Source organism: Prionailurus bengalensis, chromosome A2 (genome assembly GCF_016509475.1).
Source record: "Prionailurus bengalensis isolate Pbe53 chromosome A2, Fcat_Pben_1.1_paternal_pri, whole genome shotgun sequence".
Taxonomy (NCBI): Eukaryota; Metazoa; Chordata; class Mammalia; order Carnivora; family Felidae; genus Prionailurus; species Prionailurus bengalensis.
The window spans coordinates 6,582,628-6,606,331 of NC_057348.1; the positions used below are offsets into that span (position 1 = coordinate 6,582,628).

Here is a 23,704-nt window from a genome sequence, read left to right on the forward strand (position 1 = left end):
GTTTTCCTCCATCCTGTCCACAACTCTGTGAGTAGCCTCTTTATGAAAACTCTACTTGAAGTGTCCTAGTCTGTGTCAGTTGCTTCCTGCTGGGACTCTGACTGGCATGCCAGCTCATTCAAAGTATAATAAAAAGTCCTAATGGGACAATAAAATCCAACAAGATCAAGATCCACCACGTCTCCGACCACATCATCCTCCATCACACCCTCACTACACCCCCAGCTCGTTCTACGCTCATCTCGTTGGCTGCTCTGCGGCGGGACTTTGCATGCCAAGCCTGCTCTTGCCACACACATTGACTCACTGTCCCAACTCGTTAAGGTCTCTGCTCAAGCGTCCCTTGGCTAAGAGGCCTTCCCTTCCTATTTTATATACAACGGTAAGATCCCAATCCCCCCTTAACTATTTTATCATGCTTTGCTTTTCTGATCAACACTTAAAACAGCAAGTCTTATTGATTTTTCTATAATCTGTCTTCCCCCTTTAGAATGTAAGTGCTTCAATAGCAAAACGTACATTTCATGCATTGCTATAAACACCAGTGTCCCAAACAGTGCCTGGCATATAGAATATACTCAGTAGATAGACTAGTGGTTAAGAGCACAGATGGGGTTCAAACCTGGGCTCTACTATTTACTAGCCAGTGAGTTCAGGCAAGTTACCAGTATATCATGTTAGTTTTCTCATCTGTAAAATGGGAATAATAATAGTACATACTTCTTAAGCTTATACTGAGTACTCAATAAGTTCGTATTTTCATAAGGCATTCAGAAAAGTGCCTCAGCTATAGGAAAGGCTACATAAATGTTTAGTCATTTATTAACGTACTGAAATACTTCATTATAAAAAAATGACCCCTACATAAAAAGGAACAATTCACAAGGAAAAAAAAACTAATCCTGAATGTATTTAGTTATACATCCAAATATATAAAGAAAAAAATGACAGAAATGACAAAAAAAAAAAACCCCAAAACAAAACCCCGTTAATCCATATCCTTAGAAGAAGACTTTAATAGACATCTACCACTAAATAAGTTTGAGGACAAAAACCTGAATGTACATACTATATCTGAAAACACAATTAACTTGAGTTAATGGGCACATAGTCTACATCGAAAACTTAAAGAATATACATTATTTTCAAAGAAACATGGAACACTTATCAAATGGGACCAACTAATAGGTTTCCTAGTTAGATACTGCATTCGGCTGGACATGAACAGAACACCACCTCAAAAACAACCCCCCCGAGAAAAAGACTTTGGCTTCAACCAGTTAGAGGTTACTTTTAATCATGTAAGGAGTAGTTTGGGCATAAGCAGTCCAGAGCTGAGACCGCCAATCAGAGGTCCAGGGGGAGCCCATGTCACTGTCATTTTGTGCTGCACTATGGTGTCTGGCATCACGATCAAAATAGAGTGCTTCCGACTCTTGGCCTTGAGTCGACTTTCAAGAGAAAGCACCGGTAAGACGAACAGGATACAGGTGGGGAACGAGCCAGATGGTGTTCTTCCCAGTGACTTCTACCTACTCCTCATGGTCAGCAGAGCCAGGCAATACCTCTCTGGGCCTCAGAGAAGCCTTATAAGTTGTGCATTTTTAATCCTGCTCATTGACAACTTGAATGACAACAAAAACATTTTTTACGTAAATGAGTGGGGCACGATGGGCATTGGGAAAGAAGCTAAACAAAATGCCATACTAGAGGAGAAAGATAAAAAAACAATCAGCATCGTAAAGTCCGCTTACCTGACAAAAATGCCATTAAACTAGAAAAAGTATATAGCAAATACGGTCTAATTTCCACTAATGATAAACTAATTCACTCAGGAGATATTCAGAAATGTCTTTTTGGATATGCTATGTACTGATGTTTTTAAAGAGTAAATTAGAGTTAACATGTTACATACAAAACTATGGAACATAATTTAAGGTTTATTTTAGGTTATGGCTATAGACGTGTTTATACTAAAACAAAAGACTGAAAATTAATGAACTAGTGGCCCAATCTTAGGATGAGATAAAGGTAAACCCACACTCAAAATCGATAATTTCCATTCCCAGTTTAACTTATTTTGTGGCCCCTCAGTAAAGAGCTGAGGCATCACTTTTCTAGGGTTTCCCTACAATGTGAGTTCTCACAAACCAACAAAGAATCACTGAAAGATTTTTTCCAAATTGATACACTCACGACTTTTGCCTCCAAAGAAAACTTCCTATTTTTCCTAATGTAAGAGGTATCATCAAAGGCATTCCCTCAGTCTTTATATTCACAAGTGTCTTTGCAGTGAATTCTCAGTTTCCTAAGGAATGTGGAAAAATGACTTTCCAATACTGATGACATTCGAAGGGAATTTCTCTCCAGAATAAACCCTCGTGTCTCTTAAAAACTGAGAGAACATTCGAGGCTTTCCCACAGTAATTGTATTCGGAATCTCTCCCCATCTTTCGCTCAGTAATGCAAACGCTTGTGCTGAAGGGTTTCCCACATTCCTTTTAGGATTCCTCTGTAGTGATTTCTCACATGTGCTCTATGGGATGAGTGTCGCTGAAGGCTTTTGCATTCTGAGGATAGTCTTAAGGTTTTCCCTTAGTGTGAACTGTTATGTGACTCCCTAGAGATATCACTGAAGGCTTTCCTATAGCTACTGCGCTTCTCAGGTTTCTCTCCACACATAATCTTTTGTGCACATTAGGGTGAGTTTGAGCTGAAAGCTTACCACAAAGATTGCACTCATGAGGTTTCTCTCCAGAGGGAATTAAGTTACTGAGGGCTACTTCATATACAATAGATTGACAGAATGAGAGTCTGCTAAAGGCTTTTCTTCACTGATTTCATGGAAACTCCTCAGATGGTTCCTTATGATATGTCTCCTAATATATATATATACCCTGTGTTTTTTCTTCCCACTCTGTAAGCAATACAGTACAGAAGAAATGATAATATGTCCTCCTGAGGATGGGTCAAAAAAGACAATGTGGCTTCTGCATTAGCTTTCCTGTAGATCAAATGCTTTGGGAGGAACCTGATGCTACATCATGAAGATACTTGGCCCTCTGGAGAGTGAAGTAATGAAGATTCTCTGCCAACAACTGGCATTAACTTGCTAGACATGTGAGTGAGCCATTCTGGAAGCAGATTCTGTATCAGTAAAGACTCCGATGATTGTGGCTCCAGCAGACATCTTGATTTCACCTCATGACAGATTCTGCGCCAGGACTACACAGCTAAGTTGCTTCCAGATTCCCGACCTACAGAAATTATAATAAATGTATGAGGTTTGAAGCCACTATGTTTTGGAGGGAAATTTGTTAGGCAGCAGCAGATAACTCACCCATCTAGTGAGTTACTGTCAGTTGTCTGAGGGTTAAGAGATCAATGAACGCTTTCCTAATTACTGTACTCATATCCACCTATTATGAATTCTCTTGTGCACAGAAAGGTAAGAGTTAGTGGTGAAAGATTTTCCACAATGATTACATTCGTAGGGTTTCTCTCCAGTGTGAGTCCTCACGTGTTTCTTAACAGCGGAGAGATTATTGAATGCTTTCCCACAGTTACTGCATTCATAGGGTTTCTCCCCAGTGTGAATTCTCTTGTGCACAGTAAGAGAAAAGCTACTGCTGAAGGATTTTCCACACTGATCACACTCATAGGGTTTTTCTCCAGTATGAGTTCTCATGTGCTGGGTCAGATAGGAGCTCTTCCTAAAGGCTTTCCCACAGTCGTGGCACTCATAAGGTTTCTCCCCCGTATGAATACTATTATGCCCAGTGAGGGAGGACCTCGTGCTGAAGGCCTTGCCACATTGATTACATTCATGGTGATTCTCTCTCGTATGAATTCTCTTGTGGCTTTTGAGGTTACAACTGGTGCGGAAGACGTGGAAACACTGATTACATTCGTAGGGTTTTTCTCCAGTGTGAATTCTCACGTGCAGCCTAAGGGATGAGGGATCATTGAAGGCTTTGCCACAGTCCGTGCATTCATAGGGCTTCTCCCCATTGTGTATCCTCTTGTGAATGGTCAGGTAGGATCTACTGCTGAAGGACTTGCCACACTGATTACAGTCATAGGGTTTTTCTCCAGTATGAATTCTCTTGTGCTGAGTGAGGTTAGATTTTGTGCTGAAGACTTTAAAGCACTGATTACATTCATTGACTTTCACTCCAAGATGATTTCTTTCCTGTTAAGAGATGAATGATAACTATCATTTATAGTATTTTTAATATTTAATGAATTTTATGTCATAGGAACTCTCTTTTTCAGGAATTCCGTTACATTATTACAATTGACATTTTGGCTATTTTCAGTGCTTGTATGTGGCTTCTGCCAAGTTTGAGCTGTTAGAAGTTAAAAAAGAAGGATGCTTTGCCACAAATCCTTATCATATTCACAGAGCATCTTCTGATAAACTTAAGACCACTTTATATTTCAACGATCAATATCGTAGTCACATTTAAGGAAATATTTACAAGTGGAAACTCCCAGTGAAGAAACAAGTTTGGAGCTAACTTACGGTTTTCTCCAAATTCACAACTTTTCACAGTATCTCTCCAGAGACAAAATTTCCTCATGTGTAAATGATACTATGATTGTTTACTTTGTGACTCTTCTAACTTACTTTCCTACTGTAAAAAACCAGAAATCAGCCAGGTTAGTCTTACCGCTTTAATACCATTGGAATGTTCTTTTCTAAAAACGTGCTTCTTAGGAGTTAACCATTTGGCTTTAAGTACAGTCTCCAAACCTGAAACAAATTGAAAACAAATTTAAGTTGATGGAGGAAAGGAATAGTAAAGTACATACATGAGTAAAGGCAGACTCTGAGGGATCAGGGTTTTTGAGGAAGTTTGCCATGAAAGGGATGTATGAAAACTATAGGTATTAAAGGATTCTAGAAGGATTAAGACTGATCAGAGATTTACAAAAGAAGGGATTATCAGGAATGCAAAGTAGGAAGGAATTGGATAAAGTGCTCCTATGAGATTTAAACTTAAAAAGGAAAAGAAATGTATTAGCATTGTCCGATGACAGCAGCTACACTTGTGGTGAGCACAGTATAACTTATAAACTTATCAAATCACTACGTTGTGCACCTGAAACTGATGTAACACTATATATTAAGTACACTTCAAAGGAAAAGAGATACGTCTTTTTCCCCCGAGTCCAAGGTAATGCATGAGATGTTGAACAGAAAGCTAAAAAGAAGGAACATACACGAAGAAGCTCATACCAAATGTTCTTGACCATCTCTGCCAGAAAAAAGGACATGTTATAAACTTTCCTGATTGATGTTTCCTGAATGTATTATTCCCATGCCCCAAATCACTGGCCAGACCTATTCCTCAAGAAGACTCCTATCCGCCTGTCCACCTGGTGCTCACCTGGACAGGTGCCTGGAAGAATTCCTCGCTCCTGTGTCATCACTTTGTCTTCTTGCTCCAGCTGGGAGGTCAGACTGGGTTTATCAACGTGACACCCTATTTGTGGAGAAAAGACACATGATGTAGGGGGACTGTGCAGGTGACAAGCAACTCCATGAAACTGGAGCCAACAATTCTGAAGATGAGCCAGTATGACTTCTGCAACAGTGGAGTAACCATGCATAAATTCTAATGGGTATAGTAACTCTCCAGAAACAAAAATTTAAGCATCCTCAATGTCCAGGTGACAGGATATAAACAGTCCCAAAGTCCATGCCCAAGTTTACATAACATACTTCAAAAGCTCTAAAGCTTTTAACCACAGAGAATATAAAGTCAGGGTAAGGAACAGCTATTCAGTTCACAGGGAAGGCATCAGACAGAAAGCTCCAGGAGGGTGGGGACCACGTCTGTCTCATTCATCACTACATTCCTAAACCCAGCACAGACCCAGGAACATCGAAGTGCCTCAGAAAGACTTGTGAGAAGTGACAACAGTGAAAATTAAGGGCTGTTAAATGAAAAGTCCATAACTCCACAAAAACAGTGACTAAACTAGGGAACACCATCAGGACCAACTTTATCAGAACTTTGGAAACTTATCAAAAGTTTACAGCAACTGGAAAATGTTTAATCAAGGACAACAACCAGCTGACATTTTAACTGACCCCTGTCTAATCTATTCACTGCTTTGGCTGTGACCTTGCAGATGACAGCCCACATTCCTAGTACTGCAGGAAGCAGGGGGGACCTATTTATTGTCAAAGATCCGTGGTTGTCTGATTTGGCTTTTCTGGCTTGCCTTTATCTTTTTTTTTAATTTTTAATTTTTTATTATTTTTTTTACTTTATAAACTTTTTCTTACACTTACTTTTTTTTTCAATATATGAAATTTATTGTCAAATTGGTTTCCATATTGCCTTTATTTATCTAATCCCACTCTCCAAGGGCTGAGCTGTCTACCCACGAGGCATGTGCTGAACACATTTAAAGGCAAGTATCTCAGCCATCACCACCAGAGGCAAGTGAAATAGTAGAGGAAAACAAAAAACTAACCAAGAAGCCTGGGAGGAAAACTATGGAATAAGATGTTTGGGGGAATTTTTAAAAAATTTCCCTCATATTTCTTTGAATCTAGAAAGCCAGGGTCAGGCACATGGTCAGAAAAGACCTGAAATTGCATTAAGTCCTCAATTCTGGCTGACCTTCAGGTTCTGCACAAGAAGAAAGTGAAGATTATGGAGAGTTGCCAATTGCCTGCTGATTTTGAAGGTAGGCCCTGGACACCCACACAGAACACATCTGCAGAGACTACAGGTGTTTTACTTTTTGTTCCAGGCCCCCAAGAAAATCTCTGACCAACCACTAGCTAACCACAAAACTAACATAACAGTCTTCAGGGACCAAACGTGACAAATACAGATTACAAAATTAGTATAGAGGTATCACTAAACATACATTCAACAGCAACAATAACAAATTCTGGTGGTGGAGAGAAATCGGATTCCAGAATTGCTGTGTAATAATGTTCCAAATGTCCAGTTTTAACACTAAAAGTATGAGGCAAAGAAACAAATGTATGGCCCATTGCAGGAAAAAAAAAATGAGTAGAAACTGCTCCAAAGGAAGCCCAAACATCAGACTCACTAGTCAAAGAATTTAAATGTTTTTTATTTAGTTTTTGAGAGCAAGAGTGTAAGCAAAAAGATCCGAACTGGGCTCTGCACTGATAGGCTGACTACAATGAGCCCGACGTGGGGCTCAAACTCACGAACCAAGAGATCATGACCTGAACTGAAGTCAGACACTCAACCAACTGGGCCACCCAGGCACCCCTCAAAGGATTTAAGTCAACTCTTTTAAGTATGCTCAAAGACCTAAAGAAAACCGTGACAATTTTGATGAACTAGAACCCATGTTAAAGAGAGGGATCCCATCAAACATACCAATATACACATCATGGGAATTCATTAAGTGGAGAAGAGAATGAGGTAGAAAGAATATTTGAAGAAATAAGGGCAAAAATTTCCCAAAATTTGACAAAGACACAAATGTACACAGCCAAGAAGCTTAAGAAACCCCAAGTATAAGGTTACACTGAGAGGCACAGAGATCACGAGCACATCTGCCCTACAAGAAATGCTAATGGGAGACTTTCAGGCTGAAATGAAAGGATAATGGATATTAATGCAAATCCACATAAAGAAATAACCTGATAATTGAAAATACACAGGCCAATAGTAATTGGCTATTTTTGGTTTATAATGCTTATCTTTTGGGTTTGAAACTCTTTCTCTTATATGATTTAAAAGATAAATGCCTACACCAGTAATTGTAAATCTATGTTAATGGGCACACAAGGTATAAAGATGTAATTTGTGGCAAAACAAAAGAAAGCAGGTGTGTGTGTGTGTGTGCAGGTACATAAGAGCAAACATTTTATATACTAGCAAAACAAAGTTGGTATTAAATCAAAATAGGCTGCTATGAATTAAAATGTTAATTGCCGGACTTTAAGCTGTATTACAAGCTGTCATCATCAAGAAAGTATGGCACTGGCATAAGAACAGACACTCAGATCAATGGAACAGAATAGAGAACCCAGAAATGGACCCACAAACGTATGGCCAACTAATCCTTGACAAAGCAGGAAAGAATATCCAATGGAATAAAGACAGTCTCTTCAAGTGGTGCTGGGAAAACTAGACAGTGACAGGCAGAAAAATGACACTGGACCACTTTCTTACACCATACACAAAAATAAACTCAAAATGGATGAAAGACCTAAATGGAAGACAGGAAGGCATCAAAATCTGAGGAGAAAGCAGGCAAAAACCTCTTTGATCTTGGCCACAGCAACTTCTTACTCAACACGTCTCTGGAGGCAAGGGAAACAAAAGCAAGAATGAACTACTGGGACCTCATCAAAATAAAAAGTTTCTGCACAGTGAAGGAAACAATCAGCAAAACTAAAAGGCAACCTACAGAATGGGAGAAGATATTTGCAAATGACATATCTGATAAAGGTTTAGTATCCAAAATCTATAAAGAACTTATCAAACTCAACACCCAAAACACAAATAATCCAGTGAAGAAATGGGCAAAAGACATGAATAGACACTTCTCCAAAGAAGACATCTAGATGGCTGACACATGAAAAAATGCTCTACATCACTCATCATCAGGGAAATACAAATCAAAACCACAATAAGATACCAACTCACACCTGTCAGAATGGCTAACATTAACAACTCAGGCAACAACAGATGTTGGCAAGGATGTGGAGAAAGAGGATCTCTTCTGCACTGCTGGTGGGAATGCAGATTGGTGCAGCCACTCTGGAAAACAGTCTGGAGGTTCCCCCCAAAATTAAAAACAGAACTACCCTATGACCCAGCAATTGCACTACTAGGTATCTATCCAAGGGATACAGGTGTGCTATTTTGAAGGGACACATGCACCCCCATGTTTATAGCAGCACTATCAACAATAGCTAAAGCATGGAAAGAGCCCAAATGTCCATCAATGGATGAATGGATAAAGATGTGGTGTATATGTATATATCACATTATATATGTACCACACACACACACACACACACACACACACAATGGAGTATTACTCGGCAATCAAAAAGAATGAAATCTTGCCATTTGCAACTACGTGGATGGAATTAGAGGGTAGTATGCTAAGCAAAATTAGAGAAAGACAAATATCATATGACTTCACACATATGAGGACTTTAAGACAAAGAACAGATGAACATAAGGGAAGGGAAGCAAAAATAATATAAAAACAGGAAGAGGGACAAAGCATAAGAGACTCTTAGATATCGAGAACAAACTGAGGGTTACTGGAGGGGTTGTGGGAGGGGAATGGGCTAAATGGGTAAGGGGCATTAAGGAATCTACTCCTGAAATCATTGTTGCACTATATGCTAACTTGGGTCTAAATTAAAAAATTAAATTAAATAAAAATTAAAAAAAATAAAATGTTAACTGTAATCCCCAGGACAACCATTAAAACAAATAAATAAAAAGAAATGACAGGGAATCAAAATGGTCCATGAGAAAACATTTAACACACACACACACACACACACACACACAAAATGAAAGAACTGAGGAACAAAAATGATAGAAAACATGTAGAAAATAACAAAATGGCATAAGTAGGTCTTTCTTTATCAATAATAAACTTAAATGTTAACAGATGAATCTGTCCAACTAAAAGGCAGATTTGGGCAGAACAGATAAAGAATATCCAATTATATGCTCTCCGTAAGAGAGTCAACTTACATCTAAACACACTAAGAGGGAGGTAGGGAGGGGTCAACATGGCAGAGAAGTAGGGGGATCCTTACTTCCCGCCTCCCTCAAAGAAGCGCTGAAGCCAAAGGACTCTGAACCCCAAGAGTCTGGGAGGAAAAGAGACTGAATCTACCAGGAAGAAAATGAGACAACTTGAGAAAGGATAGGTGGGTGATTGTGAACTGGGGGAGATAGAACAGGGTGGGTAGGCACAGGGGAGGGATCCTCTTCTGCGGAGAGACAAAGGGAAGAGAATGGCTAGGGAAGTGTAGGACTGTATCTGCACAGGAAAATGACCTTGTACTGGGACTCAGAGGGATCCCATCTCTAACGGAAGGACTTTCTTCGGACTGGGGCCGGCTCCCTGTTCACGCACCTGGGGAGGAGGGGAGCCAGCCCTGGGTTCGGTGGTAGGTCAGGGGCGCAGTCCGCAGTGGGAGAAAGCGGCCACTTCCCCAGAGCGCGGCGGGACAGAACAAAGCCTGCCTGTGTCCACCACCCCCGGGGCTCAGTGGCGAGGTCAGCGACGCAGTCTGCAGTAGGAGACGGAGGTCCTCCTTGAAGTGCGGTGGCACAAAGCCAGCCGGGACCACCTATTGGGCTGCACTGAGAGGCACTTCCCCAGTGCCAGAGTGCATGGGAACGGGACTGTGAATCTTAGCCAAGCGCAGGGTCAGGGGAGTTGGTGGAGCGAGAAGGACAGCCCCGTCTGCACCCGTGACACAGTGAGGAAGACGCAAACTGAGTCCACCGGTCGGGGTCTGTGGAGAAGAGACTGGGGGATCACCATTACCGCCCCCCAGCACCAAGGTGGGGCCTCAGGGATCACTCCCCGGGCCCACAGTGGAGGTGGGTCCAGATTATGCCAAGCCACGCCCCTTTGCACTGGGTAACTGCGTATCCACCGAGGGGCACAGACCCTGCGGACAGCGACTCCCCACAAGCGATGCAGCATTGCCTGGATTAACTCTAGGTCAATTCTGGAGAGAGATATATTCTCCCTCCCACTTCTGCTCCTTATCTCTTCCCTCCCCTAGGCTGGTTACTCTGGTTATTGGTCTGTCTAAACAGACATATTTAATCCATTGTCTTGATACTTGTTCTACACCTCCTTCTACTCCTTCTTTACACTCCTTTCACTCTCTCTGGGATAATCGAGCAGTATAGTTTCTCTGGGTAACTTTATCCTCGTTTCATCTTCCCCGCCTCCTTCTTCATTTTCCTTTCTCTATGGATTAAGCCTTTTAGTCTCTCTGCCTGGTCAATGTTTATTTTTTCTTTCTCCTCCACTCCTGTCATTTCTCTTCGTATCTGCTCTTCCGTCAGCACCGCCTCCAACCTGTTCTTTACTTGTAGTCGGTGTTTTGGGTTGTTTCTTTTGGTTTGTTTTATTTGTGTGTTTGCATGTTTTTGTCTCCTGTTTTCCTTTCCAGGGCTACTCCAAGGAACAAATCAAAGCACACCTGGTGGAGGGTCCAAAACATCACTACGGGTAGGGAAATAAAATAACCAAAGTCACACAGAGAGCAAGTAACACTCTCCAAAAAACACCTCCTGAAGGGCCAGGCCTGGACAGTGTATGACCCCCACCATCCTCCCTTTAATATAGCGGTGCTCGCAGGTACAGAGCACACAGCAAGCTTTTAAAACTCATAAGGGACTGAAAACTAGCCAAAATGATGAAACGGAAGAATTCTCCAAAAAGAAATTCCAGGAAGGAGTGACAGCTAACAAATTGATCAAAAACAACTTAAGCAATATAACTGAGCAAGAGTTGAGAATAGTCATAAAAATAATTGCTAGGCTTGAAAAAAGCATAGAGGACAGCAGAGAATCTATTGCTAGAGAGATCAAGGGACTAAGAAATAGTCATGAGGAACAAAAAATGTTGTGAGGTGCAAAATAAAATGAAGGCAGCCAAAGCACAGATTGAAGAGGCAGAGGGGAGAACAGGTGAATTAGAAGATAAAATTATGGAAAAAGAGGAGCTGAGAAAAAGAGAGATAAAAAAATCCATGAGTATGAGGGAATAATTAGGGAATTAAGTGATGCAATCAAACGGAACAATATCTGTATCATAGGAATTCCAGAAGAAGAAGAGAGAGAAAGGGGCTGAAGGAGTACTTGAACAAATAATAGCTGATAACTTCCCTGACCTGGGGAAGGAAAAAGGCATTAAAATCCAAGAGACACAAGGAACTCCCTTCAGACGTAACTTGAATCGATCATCTGCACGACATACCATAGTGAGACTGGCAAAATACAAGGATAAAGAGAATTCTGAAAGCAGCAAGGGATAAACGGGTCCTAACATACAAAGGTAGACAGACACATAAAGGTAGTAGCAGACCTATCTACTGAAACTTGGTAGGCCAGAAAGGAATGGCAGGACATCTTCAATGTGATGAACAGAAAAAATAAGCAGCCAAGAATACTTTACCCAGCAAGGCCTGTCATTCAGAATAGGAGAGATACAGGTTTTCCCAAACAAACAAAAACCGAAAGACTTCATCACCACTAAACCAGCCCTACAAGAGATCCTCACGGGGACTCTGTGAGTGAAATGTTGCAAGGACCACAAAGTACCAGAGACACCACTACAAGCATGAAATCTACAGACATCACAATGTCTCTAAACCCATATCTTTCTATAATAACACTGAATGTAAATGGACTAAATGCTCCAACCAAAAGAAATAGGGTATCACAATGGATAAAAAACAAGACCCATCAATTTGCGGTCTACAAGAGACTCATTTTAGACCTGAGGACACCTTCAGATTGAAAGTGAGGGGATGGAGAACTATCTATCATGCTACTGGAAGTCAAAAGAAAGCTGGAGTAGCCATACTTAGACAAACTAGACTTTAAATTAAAGGCAGTAACAAGAGATGAAGAAGGGCATTATATAATAATTACAGGGTCTATCTATCAGAAAGAGCTAACAATTACACATGTTTATACGCCAAATACGGGAGCCCCCAAATATATAAAACAATCACGAACATAAGCAACCTTATTGATAAGAATGTGGTAATTGCAGGGGACTTTAATACTCCACTTACAACAATGGATAGATCAGCCAGACACAGGATCAATAAAGAAACAAGGGCCCTGAATGAAACATTGGATCATATGGACTTGACAGATATATTTAGAACTCTGCATCCCAAAGCAATGGAATACACTTTCCTCTTGAGTGCACATGGAACATTCTCCAAGATAGATCACATACTTAGGTCACAGAACAGTCCTTAATAAGTATATAAAATTGAGATCATACCATGCACACTTGCAGATCACAATGCTATGAAACTTGAAATCAACCACAGGAAAAAGTCTGAAAAACCTCCAAAGGGATAGAGGTTAAAGAACATCCTACTAAAGAATGAATGGGTCAACCAGGCAATTAGAGAAGAAATTCAAAAATATACGGAAACAAATGAAAATGAAAATAGAACAATCCAAATGCTTTGGGATGCAGCAAAGGCAGTCCTGAGAGGAAAATACATTGCAATCCAGGCCTATCTCAAGAAACAAGAAAAATCCCAAATACAAAATCTAACAGCACACCTAAAGGAACCAGAAGCAGACCAGCAAAGACACCCCAAACCCAGCAGAAGAAGAGAAATAATAAAGAGCAGAGCAGAAATAAACAATATAGAATCCAAAAAAGCAGTAGAGCAGATCAATGAAACCAAGAGTTGGTTTTTTAAAAAAATAAACAAAATTGATAAACTTCAAGCCAGGCTTCTCAAAAAGAAAAGAGAGAGGACTCAAATAGATAAAATCACAAATGAAAATGGAATGATTACAACCAATCCCTCAGAAATACAAGCAATTATCAGGGAATACTATGAAAAATTATATGCCAACAAACCGGACAACCTGGAAGAAATGGACAAATTCCTAAGCACCCACACACTCCCAAAACTCAAACAGGAAGAAATAGAAAATTTGAATAGAGCCATACCCAGCGAAGAAACTGAATCAGTTATCAAAAATCTCCCACCAAATGAGAGTCCAGGACCAGACGGCTTCCCTGGGGGAATTCTACCAGATATTTAAAGCAGAGATAATACCTATCCTTCTCAAGCTGTTCCAAGAAGTAGAAAAGAAAGAAAAACTTCCAGACTCATTCTATGAAGCCAGTATTACTTTGATTTCAAACCAGAAACCCAGGAAAAAAAAAAAAAAGAACTAGAGGCCAATATCCCTGATGAATATGGATTCAAAACTTCTCAACAAGATACTAGCAAATCGAATTCAACAGCATATAAAAAGAATTATTCACCACGATCAAGTGGGATTCATTCCTGGGCTGCAGGGCTGGTTCAACATTCGCAAATCAATCAATGTGATACATCACATTAATAAAAGAAAAGAACCATGTGATCCTCTCAATCGATGCAGAAAAAGCATCCTTTCTTTAAATATCTAATTTTTTTTCAACGTTTATTTATTTTTGGGACAGAGAGAGACAGAGCATGAACGGGGGAGGGGCAGAGAGAGAGGGAGACACAGAATCGGAAACAGGCTCCAGGCTCTGAGCCATCAGCCCAGAGCCTGACGCGGGGCTCGAACTCACGGAGCGCGAGATCGTGACCTGGCTGAAGTCGGACGCTCAACCGACTGCGCCACCCAGGTGCCCCAATCCTTTCTTAATAAAAACCCGCGAGAAAGTTGGGATAGAAGGAACATACTTAAATATCATAAAAGCCACTTATGAAAAGCCCACAGCTAATATCATTCTCAATGGGGAAAAACTGAGAGATTTCCCCCTGAGATCAGGAACACGACAGGGATGTCCACTCTCACCACTGTTGTTTATATATATTTTTTAATTTTTTTTTAACGTTTATTTATTTTTGGGACAGAGAGAGACAGAGCATGAATGGGGGAGGGGCAGAGAGAGAGGGAGACACAGAATTGGAAACAGGCTCCAGGCTCTGAGCCATCAGCCCAGAGCCTGACGCGGGGCTCGAACTCACGGACCGCAAGATCGTGACCTGGCTGAAGCCGGACGCTTAACCGACTGCGCCACCCAGGCGCCCCTCACCACTGTTGTTTAAACATAGTGTTGGAAGTTCTAGCATCAGCAATCAGACAACAAATGGAAATCAAAGGCATCAAAACTGGCAAAGATGAAGTCAAGTTTTCACTTTTTGCAGGTGACATATTATACATGGAAAACCTGACAGATTCCACCAAAATCTGTTAGAACTGATACATGAATTCAGCAAAGTCGCATGGTACAAAATTAGTGTACAGAAATCGGTTGCATTTTTATACAGCAATGATGAAGCAACAGAAAGACAAATAAAGAAACTGATCCCATTCACAATTGTACCAAGGACCATAAAATAGCTAGGAATAAACCTAACCAAAGATGTAAAAGATCTGTATGCTGAAAACTATAGAAAGCTTATGAAGAAAATTGAAGATGATACCAAGAAATGGAAAAACATTCCGTGCTCATGGATTGGAAGAATAAGTATTGTTAAAATGTCAATACTACCCAAAGCAATCTACACATTCAATGCAATCCCAATCAAAATTGCATCAGCATTCTTCTCAAAGCTAGAACAAGCAATCCTAAAACCTGTATGGAACTACAAAAGCCCCTGAGTAGCCAAAGTAATATTGAAGAAGAAAACCAAAGCAGGAGGCATCACAATCTCAGACTTTAGCCTCTACTACAAAGCTGTAATCATCAGGACAGTGTGGTATTGGCACAAAAACAGACACATAGACCAATGGAGTAGAATAGAGACCCCAGAACTGGACCCACAAAAGTTTGGCCAACTAATCTTTGACAAAGCAGGAAAGAATACCCAATGGAAAAAAGACAGCCTCTTTATCAAATGGTGCTGGGAGAACTGGACAGCAATATGCAGAAGAATGAAACTAGACCACTTTCTCACACCATTCACAAAAATAAATGCAAAATGGATGCAGGACCTGAATGTGAGACAGGAAACCATCAAAACCCTATAGGAGAAAGCAGGAAAAAAACCTCGTTGACCTCAGCCATTGCAATTTCTTACTTGACGCATGTCCAAAGGGAAAGGAATTAAAAGCAAACATGAACTATTGGGACCTCATGAAGATGAAAAGCTCCGGCACCGCAAAGGAAACAACCAACAAAACTAAAAGGCAACCAACAGAATGGGAAAAGATATTTGCAAATGACATATCAGACAAAGGGCTAGTATCCAAAATCTATAAAGAACTCACCAAACTCCACACCCAAAAAACAAATAATCCAGTGAAGAAATGGGCAGAAGACATGAATAGACATTTCTAAAGACTATCCAGATGGCCAATAGGCACATGAAAAAATGCTCAATGTCACTCCTCATCAGGGAAATACAAATCAAAACCACACTGAGATATCACCTCATGCCGGTCAGAGTGGCTAAAATGAATAAATCAGGAGACTATAGATGCTGGAGAGGATGTGGAGAAATGGGAACCCTCTTGCACTGTTGGTGGGAATGCAAACTGGTGCAGCCACTCTGGAAAACAGTGTGAAGATTCCTCAAAAAATTAAAAATCGGACTACGCTATGACCCAGCAACAGCACTGCTAGGAATTGACCCAAGGGGCACAGGAGTGCTGATGCATAGGGACACATGTACCACATGTTTACAGCAGCACTTTCAACAACAGCCAAATCATGGAAAGAGCCTAAATGTCCATCAACTGACGAATGGATAAAGAAGATGTGGTTTATACATACAATGGAATACTACTTGGCAACGAGAAAGAATGAAATCTGGCCATTTGCAGCAACATGGATGTAACTGGAGGGTATTAATGCTAAGTGAAATAAGTCAGGCAGATAAAGACAGATACCATATGTTTTCATTCATATGTGGATCCTCAGAAAGTTAACAGAAAACCACGGGAGAGGAAGGGGAAAAAAGAGAGAGAGGGAGGGAGGAAAACCATAAGAGACTCTTAAATACTGAGAACAAACTGAGGGTTGGTGGGGGGGGTGGGGGAGAGGGGAAAGTGGGTGATGGGCATTGAGGAGGGCACCTGTTGGCATGAGCACTGGGTGTTGTATGGAAACCAATTTGACAATAAATTATACTTAATATACAAAAAAAAAGAGGAAAGCAAAAACAAACAAACAAAAAAACACACTAAGGGGCTGAAAGTCAACAGATGGAAAAATAGATTCCATGCAAACAGCCGCCAAAAGAGAGTGTAGCTATGTTAATTTCAGGCAACATAGACTTTAAGACAAAAACTGCTACAAGACACAAAGAATGATCTTATGTAGTGATTAAAAGGTCAAATTATCTAGAAGATGTAACAATTACAGATCAATTACAACAGAATTATAAATTTTTTTAAATATAATTTATTGTCAAGTTGGCTAACATACAGTATGTAAGGTGTGCTCTTGGTTTTGGGGGTAGATTCCCGTGGTTCATCACTTCCATACAACCAAAGCGGTCGACAGATTCAGTGCAATTGTCACCAAAATTCCAACAGCTTTTATTTGCAGAAATGGACAAACTGATCCTTAAACTCACACGGATTTGCAAGGGATCCTGAACAGACAAAACAGTCTTGAGAAAGAACGAATTAGGAATTCTCACACCTCCTGACATCAAAGCTTACTTCAAAGCAATAGTAAAGAACACACCACAGTACTTGCACAAGGAGAGATGCAGAGATCAGTGGACGAGAACTGAGTGAGTGTAAACTCGTAAAGTCTGTGGTCACACAACTTTGGACAAGGCAGCAAAACAACTCAGTGGGGGAAAGAATAGTCTTCTACAGCAATGGTGGGCAACTGGGTAATAAAGAGAGACAAAAGAATGAAACCACATAAAAAATTATCTCCCAAAGGACCAAAGACCTAATTGAAGAGAACTAGAAAATTCCTGGAAGAAAACACAGGGGTAAATGTTCATGGCCTTGGTGGATTTGGCAAGAATTTTTGAGATATGATCGCAAAGGACAAGCAAAAAAAGAAAAAAAAAGAGATAAATTGGACTTCATAAAAATTAAAACTCTCTCTTAGTTCACTTAGCATAATACTCTCTAGCTCCATCCACTTCGTTACAAGTGGCAAGACTGCATTCTTTATGGCTGAGTAATATTCCATTGCGTGTGTGTCTACATACACATACACACACACACACACACACACACACACACACACACACACACCATGTCTTTTTCATCCATTCATCTGTCCATGGACATTTGGGCTGTTTCCATAAGTCGGCAATTGTAGATAGTGCTGCTATAAACGTTGGGGTGTGTGTGCTCCTTCGAAATCAGTATTTTTGTATCCTCTGGGTAAATGCTTAGTAGAGCAATTGCTGGATTATGGGGTAGTTCTATTTTTAAGGAACCTCCGAACTGTTTTCCAGGGGGGCTGGGTCACTTTGCCTTCCCACCATCAGTGTACGAGGGTCCCCTTTCTCCACATCCTCCCCAACACCTGTCGTTTCTTGTGTCGTTGGTTTCAGCCATTCTGACAGGTGTGAGGTGGTGTTTCATCATGGTTCTGACTTGTATTTCCCTGATGGTGAGTGACGTTGAGCATCTTTTCGTGGGTCTGTTGGCCATCTGGATGTCTTCTTTGGAAAAACATGATTTTACTCACACGTGGAATTTAAGAAACAAAACAAATGAGCAAAAGGGAAAAAAGAGAGAAGGAGAGAAAGAGGGGAAAACCAAGAAACAGACTCTTAACCACAGAGAACAAACTCATGGTTACCAGAAGGGAGGTGAGCGCGTGTGTTGTGGGGGGGGGGGGCGGTTTGGATGGGGATTAAGAGGCACACTTGTCATGATGAGTACCGGGTGTGGTATGGAAGTATTGAATCAATACATTGTACACCTGAAACTAATATTACACTGTATGTTAACTAACTGGAATTCAAACACAAACTTAAAAAAATTAAAACTTGTGTGTCAAAGGACACTATCAAGAAAATGAAAATACGCCATCAACTGGGAGAAATTATATCCGAATCATATTCTGGACAAGGGACCAGTATTCACGACACATATAATGAATGTGTATAATCCAAGAACAAAGACAAGCAACCGAATTCCAAACCGGGCCAAGGACTTGAACAGATGTTCTCCACAGAAGATCCAGAACAGCCGACACATGAAAAAGTGCTCAATGTCATCAGTCATGAGGGAAACAGAAATCAGGGCGACAATGAAAAGAAATACTGCCTCATAACCGTGAAGACGGCTACCATCAGAGGCACAAACGTTGGGGCAGATGGGAAATTGGAACCCTCCCACCTTGGCGCAGCTCCTGGGGAAGACAGTTCAGCAGTTCCTCAAAAAGCTAAACCTACTGATATATGACCCAGCATTCCGCTCCGACACATACCCAAGAAAGCCGAAAGCGCATGTTTGCACAAATATTCTCCAATGCATGCACCAATATTCTCAGCAGCAAGGTTTGTAACAGCCAGTAAATGGAAACCACCCAAATGTGTATCAACCCATGAGTGAATTTTAAAGACGTGGCCAATCCACAAAATGGTGCAACACTGCTAGACCTTCGAACATTAATTACGCTGCCTGAAAGGAGCCAGACCAAAGAGATCACAATGCCAGTGGCAGGAAATGTTCTGAGCAGGCAAACCCAGAGAAATGGAACGCAAATGGGTGGTTGGCAGCAGGGGGCTGTGGGGAAGGTAACGGGTCCTGGCCACTTCCCGGGGAGGGGGTGAGGGGTGATGACAATGTTCTGACATTAGATAGCATTGATGGTTGCACAACAATACTACTATGTCAAAAGTTACTGAATTGTGCTCTTAAAAACAGCTAAAACAGGGGCTCCTGGGTGGCTCAGTCGGTTAAGCATCCGACTTCGGCTCAGGTCATGATCTCACGGTTTGTGAGTTCGAGCCCCGCGTCGGGCTCTGTGCTGAACAGCTCGGAGCCTGGAGCCTGCTTCGGATTCTGTGTCTCCCTTTCTCTCTGCCCCTCCCCTGCTTGTGTTCTCTCAATCTCTGTAAAATAAACACTTAAAAAAAAAATAGCTAAAACAGGGGCGCCTGGGTAGCTCAGTAGGTTGAGTGTCCTTGGCTCAGGTCACGATCTCACAGTTCTGTGAGTTCCAGCCCCGCGTTGGGCTCTGTGCTGACAGCTCAGAACCTGGGGCCTGACACAGAGCCTGATTCTGTGTGTGTGTCTCTCTCTGCCCCTCCCCCACTCACACTCTGTCTCTCCCTCTCTCTCTCAAAAATAAACAAACATTAAAGGAAATTTTTAATAATTAAAACAGTGACTTTTATGTTATGTGAATGTCACCTCAATTTAAAAAAAAAAAAAAGACAATAATGTGGGGAATATTGTGGGGAATAAGCTTTAGAATTCCCTGGGCTTGCACCGATGGGTTAATAAGGCAGAAAGAATTAGAAAGCCATACGATGTTCACACCCAAGTTTGGGTAAACAAGATTAGGTAAATAGGTATAGAGAGGGCGGGGCAAAGGCTCCAGGATGGACCAAAGGTGTATGAGGTAAACAAGATTGTATGTTCAGGGCGGAAGCGCTCCCCAAGTTAGTACTGTAGCAGAAAGCTGCTTTCACTGGAAGGAAGGGTAAAAACAGGAAAACAGGACTTTAGACCAGTGCTGGGCCAAGTCGCCCAGAGCGGAGCTAATTAGCAAAAGAAAGGTGCCTTGGTGACCCTGAGGTAGCATGCTCTTTCTTGTCCCCCTCGGCAAGTTTAGGTAAACAGAGGTGGGGCCTCACATCTGCTGTAAACAACCTTCGGCCAGGTGCCAGGACTTTTTTTTGTATCAACCCAAACCCCTAACCCCGCATATCTTCAAGACCCCGTTTCCCTCACGCCCATGAGTTAACGTTCACAGATTCATGGTCTCCTTGTGCACGTCCATTGCCACGTTTGTAAGCCTTCTGATCCTAATAAAAATGGAGCAAGGACCCTTAATCGGGGCTCTTGGCTTCTCCTGGACATGAGCCATCTCTCTCGCATTTTTTAATCCTGTGTCCTGCTCTCTTGCTGGACGAGAAAGAACTCTAGACCCAGAGTCTACGACAAACAAAGTCTCGTTACGGGCCTAAGTAAACGCGGGGATGAGGTCAGGCTTACCGAGCGAGGCCAGGTTCCTGCAGTTCTCCTGCATCACGTCTCTGTACAGTGTTCTCTGAGAAGGGTCCAGCAGGGCCCACTCCTCCTGGGTGAACTCCACGGCCACATCCTCGAAGGTCACCGAGTGCTGAACCGTCACAAACATCACGGCTTAGGCAAGGACCATCCCCGCCGAGTGGGCAGGAAAAGGGCAGAGGACGATGGGACGAGGGGCCGGGAACCCAAAGCGCAAGATGTGCGGGCAGGGTTCTGAGCTCTGCTCTCAACCGCTTCTGGGCTCAGCCTGCGGTGCTCCTCCCTGTCTACTTATGCCCGCTCCCACGGTGAACGTGCCCCTAACACAGAGGTGACTCTCTTATTCCAGTGAGACTGTGAAATCCTGCAAGCTGATCTCCCTCCATCTGCAGGGCTGAGTAGAGGCCGGGGACATGGCAGAGATCAGAGAAACACCTGGTAAATGAGTGAGCGATTCCCCCACAGCTGTCACCAAGTACTTGAGTTTAGGACACAGTCAGGTCTTCCTCAGTTTCCCCTAAAAACCTCTCTGCAGAACGTGACATAGACGGTGACCCTGGAGGCACCTTGGCAACGTAGAAAACGTTGACAAACACGACACTGCCTGGGGGGCCCCTGACCCTCCATCAGATGCCCGGAGACCCGGGGCCCTCTGGACACCTGGTTTGGCCATGAGGCTCCGGGTCACTGGAGGAGAACAAATTCAGCTTCTGGTCAAAGGAATAATGACTTGGAAAAAAGAGTAGTGACTCACCGGTAACCAGCCGGTCAGGAAGCCCTTAGCCAACCCTTCCTCCTCCGTGCGTCCGTTCTGAGGAGAGGCTGAGTACAGGGAAGGCTGAGCTGGAGAAGAAGAAAGGGGTCAGGAGAGCCCAGGACGGCTCTGTATGCCAGCACTCACCAGTCTGGGGGCTTCCCCACCCACCTGCAGGTGACCACATCCCGACACGCACACGCACGGCCACACCCATGACCACCCCACACAGTGTGGGTGGACACACACACACACACACACACACACACACACACAGCTTTCACAGGACACGTGTCAGAGTGGCCTGGTCTCACCCAGGACCCAGGGCCAGGAAATAGGGCCAAGGGTCTTACTGACCTGGAGGAAGAGATTATTAGTCCCATTTCACAGATGAAGAAACTGAAGTTCAAGGGACACCACTGTTATTTTTCCAAGTTTATAGAAAGAATCAGAGAGACGGTTCAGAGGCTCTCCCACACTCACCACACAGGTGACATCTCCACAGACACTCAAACCACCAAAATCCCAAGTCCCAAGAACCACATCGGGGACCGGTGACCCCCGGGCATCTGGCTCCACTCCGGCCTCACCGCTCGGCCCCTCCTTTCCCGCTCCGTGGTGCAGGGGCCTTTACCGCCTGGACTCTGAGGGCCCCCCGACTTACCACACGCGGGGGGCAGAACCACGGCCGCCATCCTGTGACTCAGACAGGAATTTCCGCGGACAACGGGCAGCGGAAGAACCCGGACGCTCCTCCTCTGGTCGGCACAGCGCGCTCAGGCCGGGCCCTGGTGGAAACGGGACAACAGGAAGCCTTCACACCTCTCTCCCACCGCGGGCTTCCGGGGACCAACCCATCTTAGCCTGCCCGTTGTGTCCTCCTTCAACATGCAGGTGGGGTCCCCAGTATTGGGTCTTTACTTAGCAGGTGATGAACCAGGGCTGGCGAAGCCAGAGCTCGGCCTCTTGGGTCCTAACGGTTCGACCGGGACACGCCTCCGCCGCCCCACCTAAACCCCCAGCTTCCCTGAGCCTCAGGGCACATTCTTCCCATGCAGGTGGCTGTCACAAACACATTCCCAGGTCCGACCCTTTGGTTACTGGAGATGATGACGGCTGATACTAGTCTTTGCCTCCCCCAGCCCCACCGCCCTCAGATGACGGGTGACGTCAGAGTGCGTGAGGACGACCCTCGGTGTTACGAGTTTGTCCCCTTCCACCTGGGGCGCCACCCTAGACCCTGTCATCACCTGACACTATTCTGCCACCTAAAACAATAGCTGACAAAGGTCTCTCTGAATCCAGCCTCCCAAACGTTGTCCTTGTTCATGTTTTCTTTCCCTACATGTGTTTTTTTTGTTTTTGTTTTGTTTTTTTTAGAGAGAGAGAGAGAAAGAGGGCAAGTGTGAGTTGGGGGCGGGGGTGCAGAGGGAGACAGAGAATCTCAAGCAGGATCCACACCCAGCGCAGAGCCCAATGCGGGGCTCGATCCCGCGAACTGTGAGATCATGACCTGAGCCGAAATGGAGAGTTAGACGCTCAACTGACTGAGCCACCCCGGCGCCCCTTACACGTGTTCTTTCATCACGCGGAGGACTCTCCCCCGCCCCCCGCTACTTCATCAGGCATCAGGCACGTCCTGTTCTCATCTCACGCTTCCCCCCTGGATTTCATCACCCCTCTCTCACACATTCCTCATCCACACACCCTGCCCGCGCCCCTGCCCAGCAGAGCTGCGCCCGGCCTGGTTCCAATCACCTGCCGGCTCCATGGCAGCGTCCGGGGAACCTGCCCGCGGTGGGGCTGTCATGCCGCCACCTCTGGGGAAGCATGGTCACCAACATGCAAACAGCCTTGACCCTGCAGGACATCCTGTAAGTCCGTGCGGCTCCCCACCATCAGGCCTCTAATCTCTTTACCCCTCGCACACCCTCCCCTCCGCCCTCCGCGGCAACCAGCTTCCTGACTGGCCCCCATGACCCAAGCCTCCTGGTGTCCACACCCGCCCGCGTCGGGCTGACCCGGGTCACAAGAGCGCCTTGGGGGCGACTTCCCAGGCTGGGTGCTCCAAGGCACT

The 23,704-nt window shown here is 43.4% G+C and overlaps 1 protein-coding gene across 1 annotated transcript in view; it reads right to left on the reverse strand.

The window, feature by feature from the left end:
- Positions 1-992: 992 nt before the first annotated feature.
- Positions 993-23,704, reverse strand: part of LOC122488647 (zinc finger protein 558) — a 28,825-nt gene continuing 6,113 nt past the window's right edge. Inside the window, exons 2-7 of the mRNA XM_043590245.1 lie at positions 22,292-22,415; positions 21,628-21,716; positions 20,859-20,985; positions 5,394-5,489; positions 4,674-4,756; positions 993-4,192 (exon numbers count right to left, since the gene is read on the reverse strand). Of these exons, the coding sequence (XP_043446180.1) occupies positions 3,410-4,192; positions 4,674-4,756; positions 5,394-5,489; positions 20,859-20,985; positions 21,628-21,716; positions 22,292-22,322 (1,209 nt within the window). The 5' untranslated portion in view covers positions 22,323-22,415 and the 3' untranslated portion in view covers positions 993-3,409. The remainder of the gene's footprint in view (positions 4,193-4,673; positions 4,757-5,393; positions 5,490-20,858; positions 20,986-21,627; positions 21,717-22,291; positions 22,416-23,704) is intronic.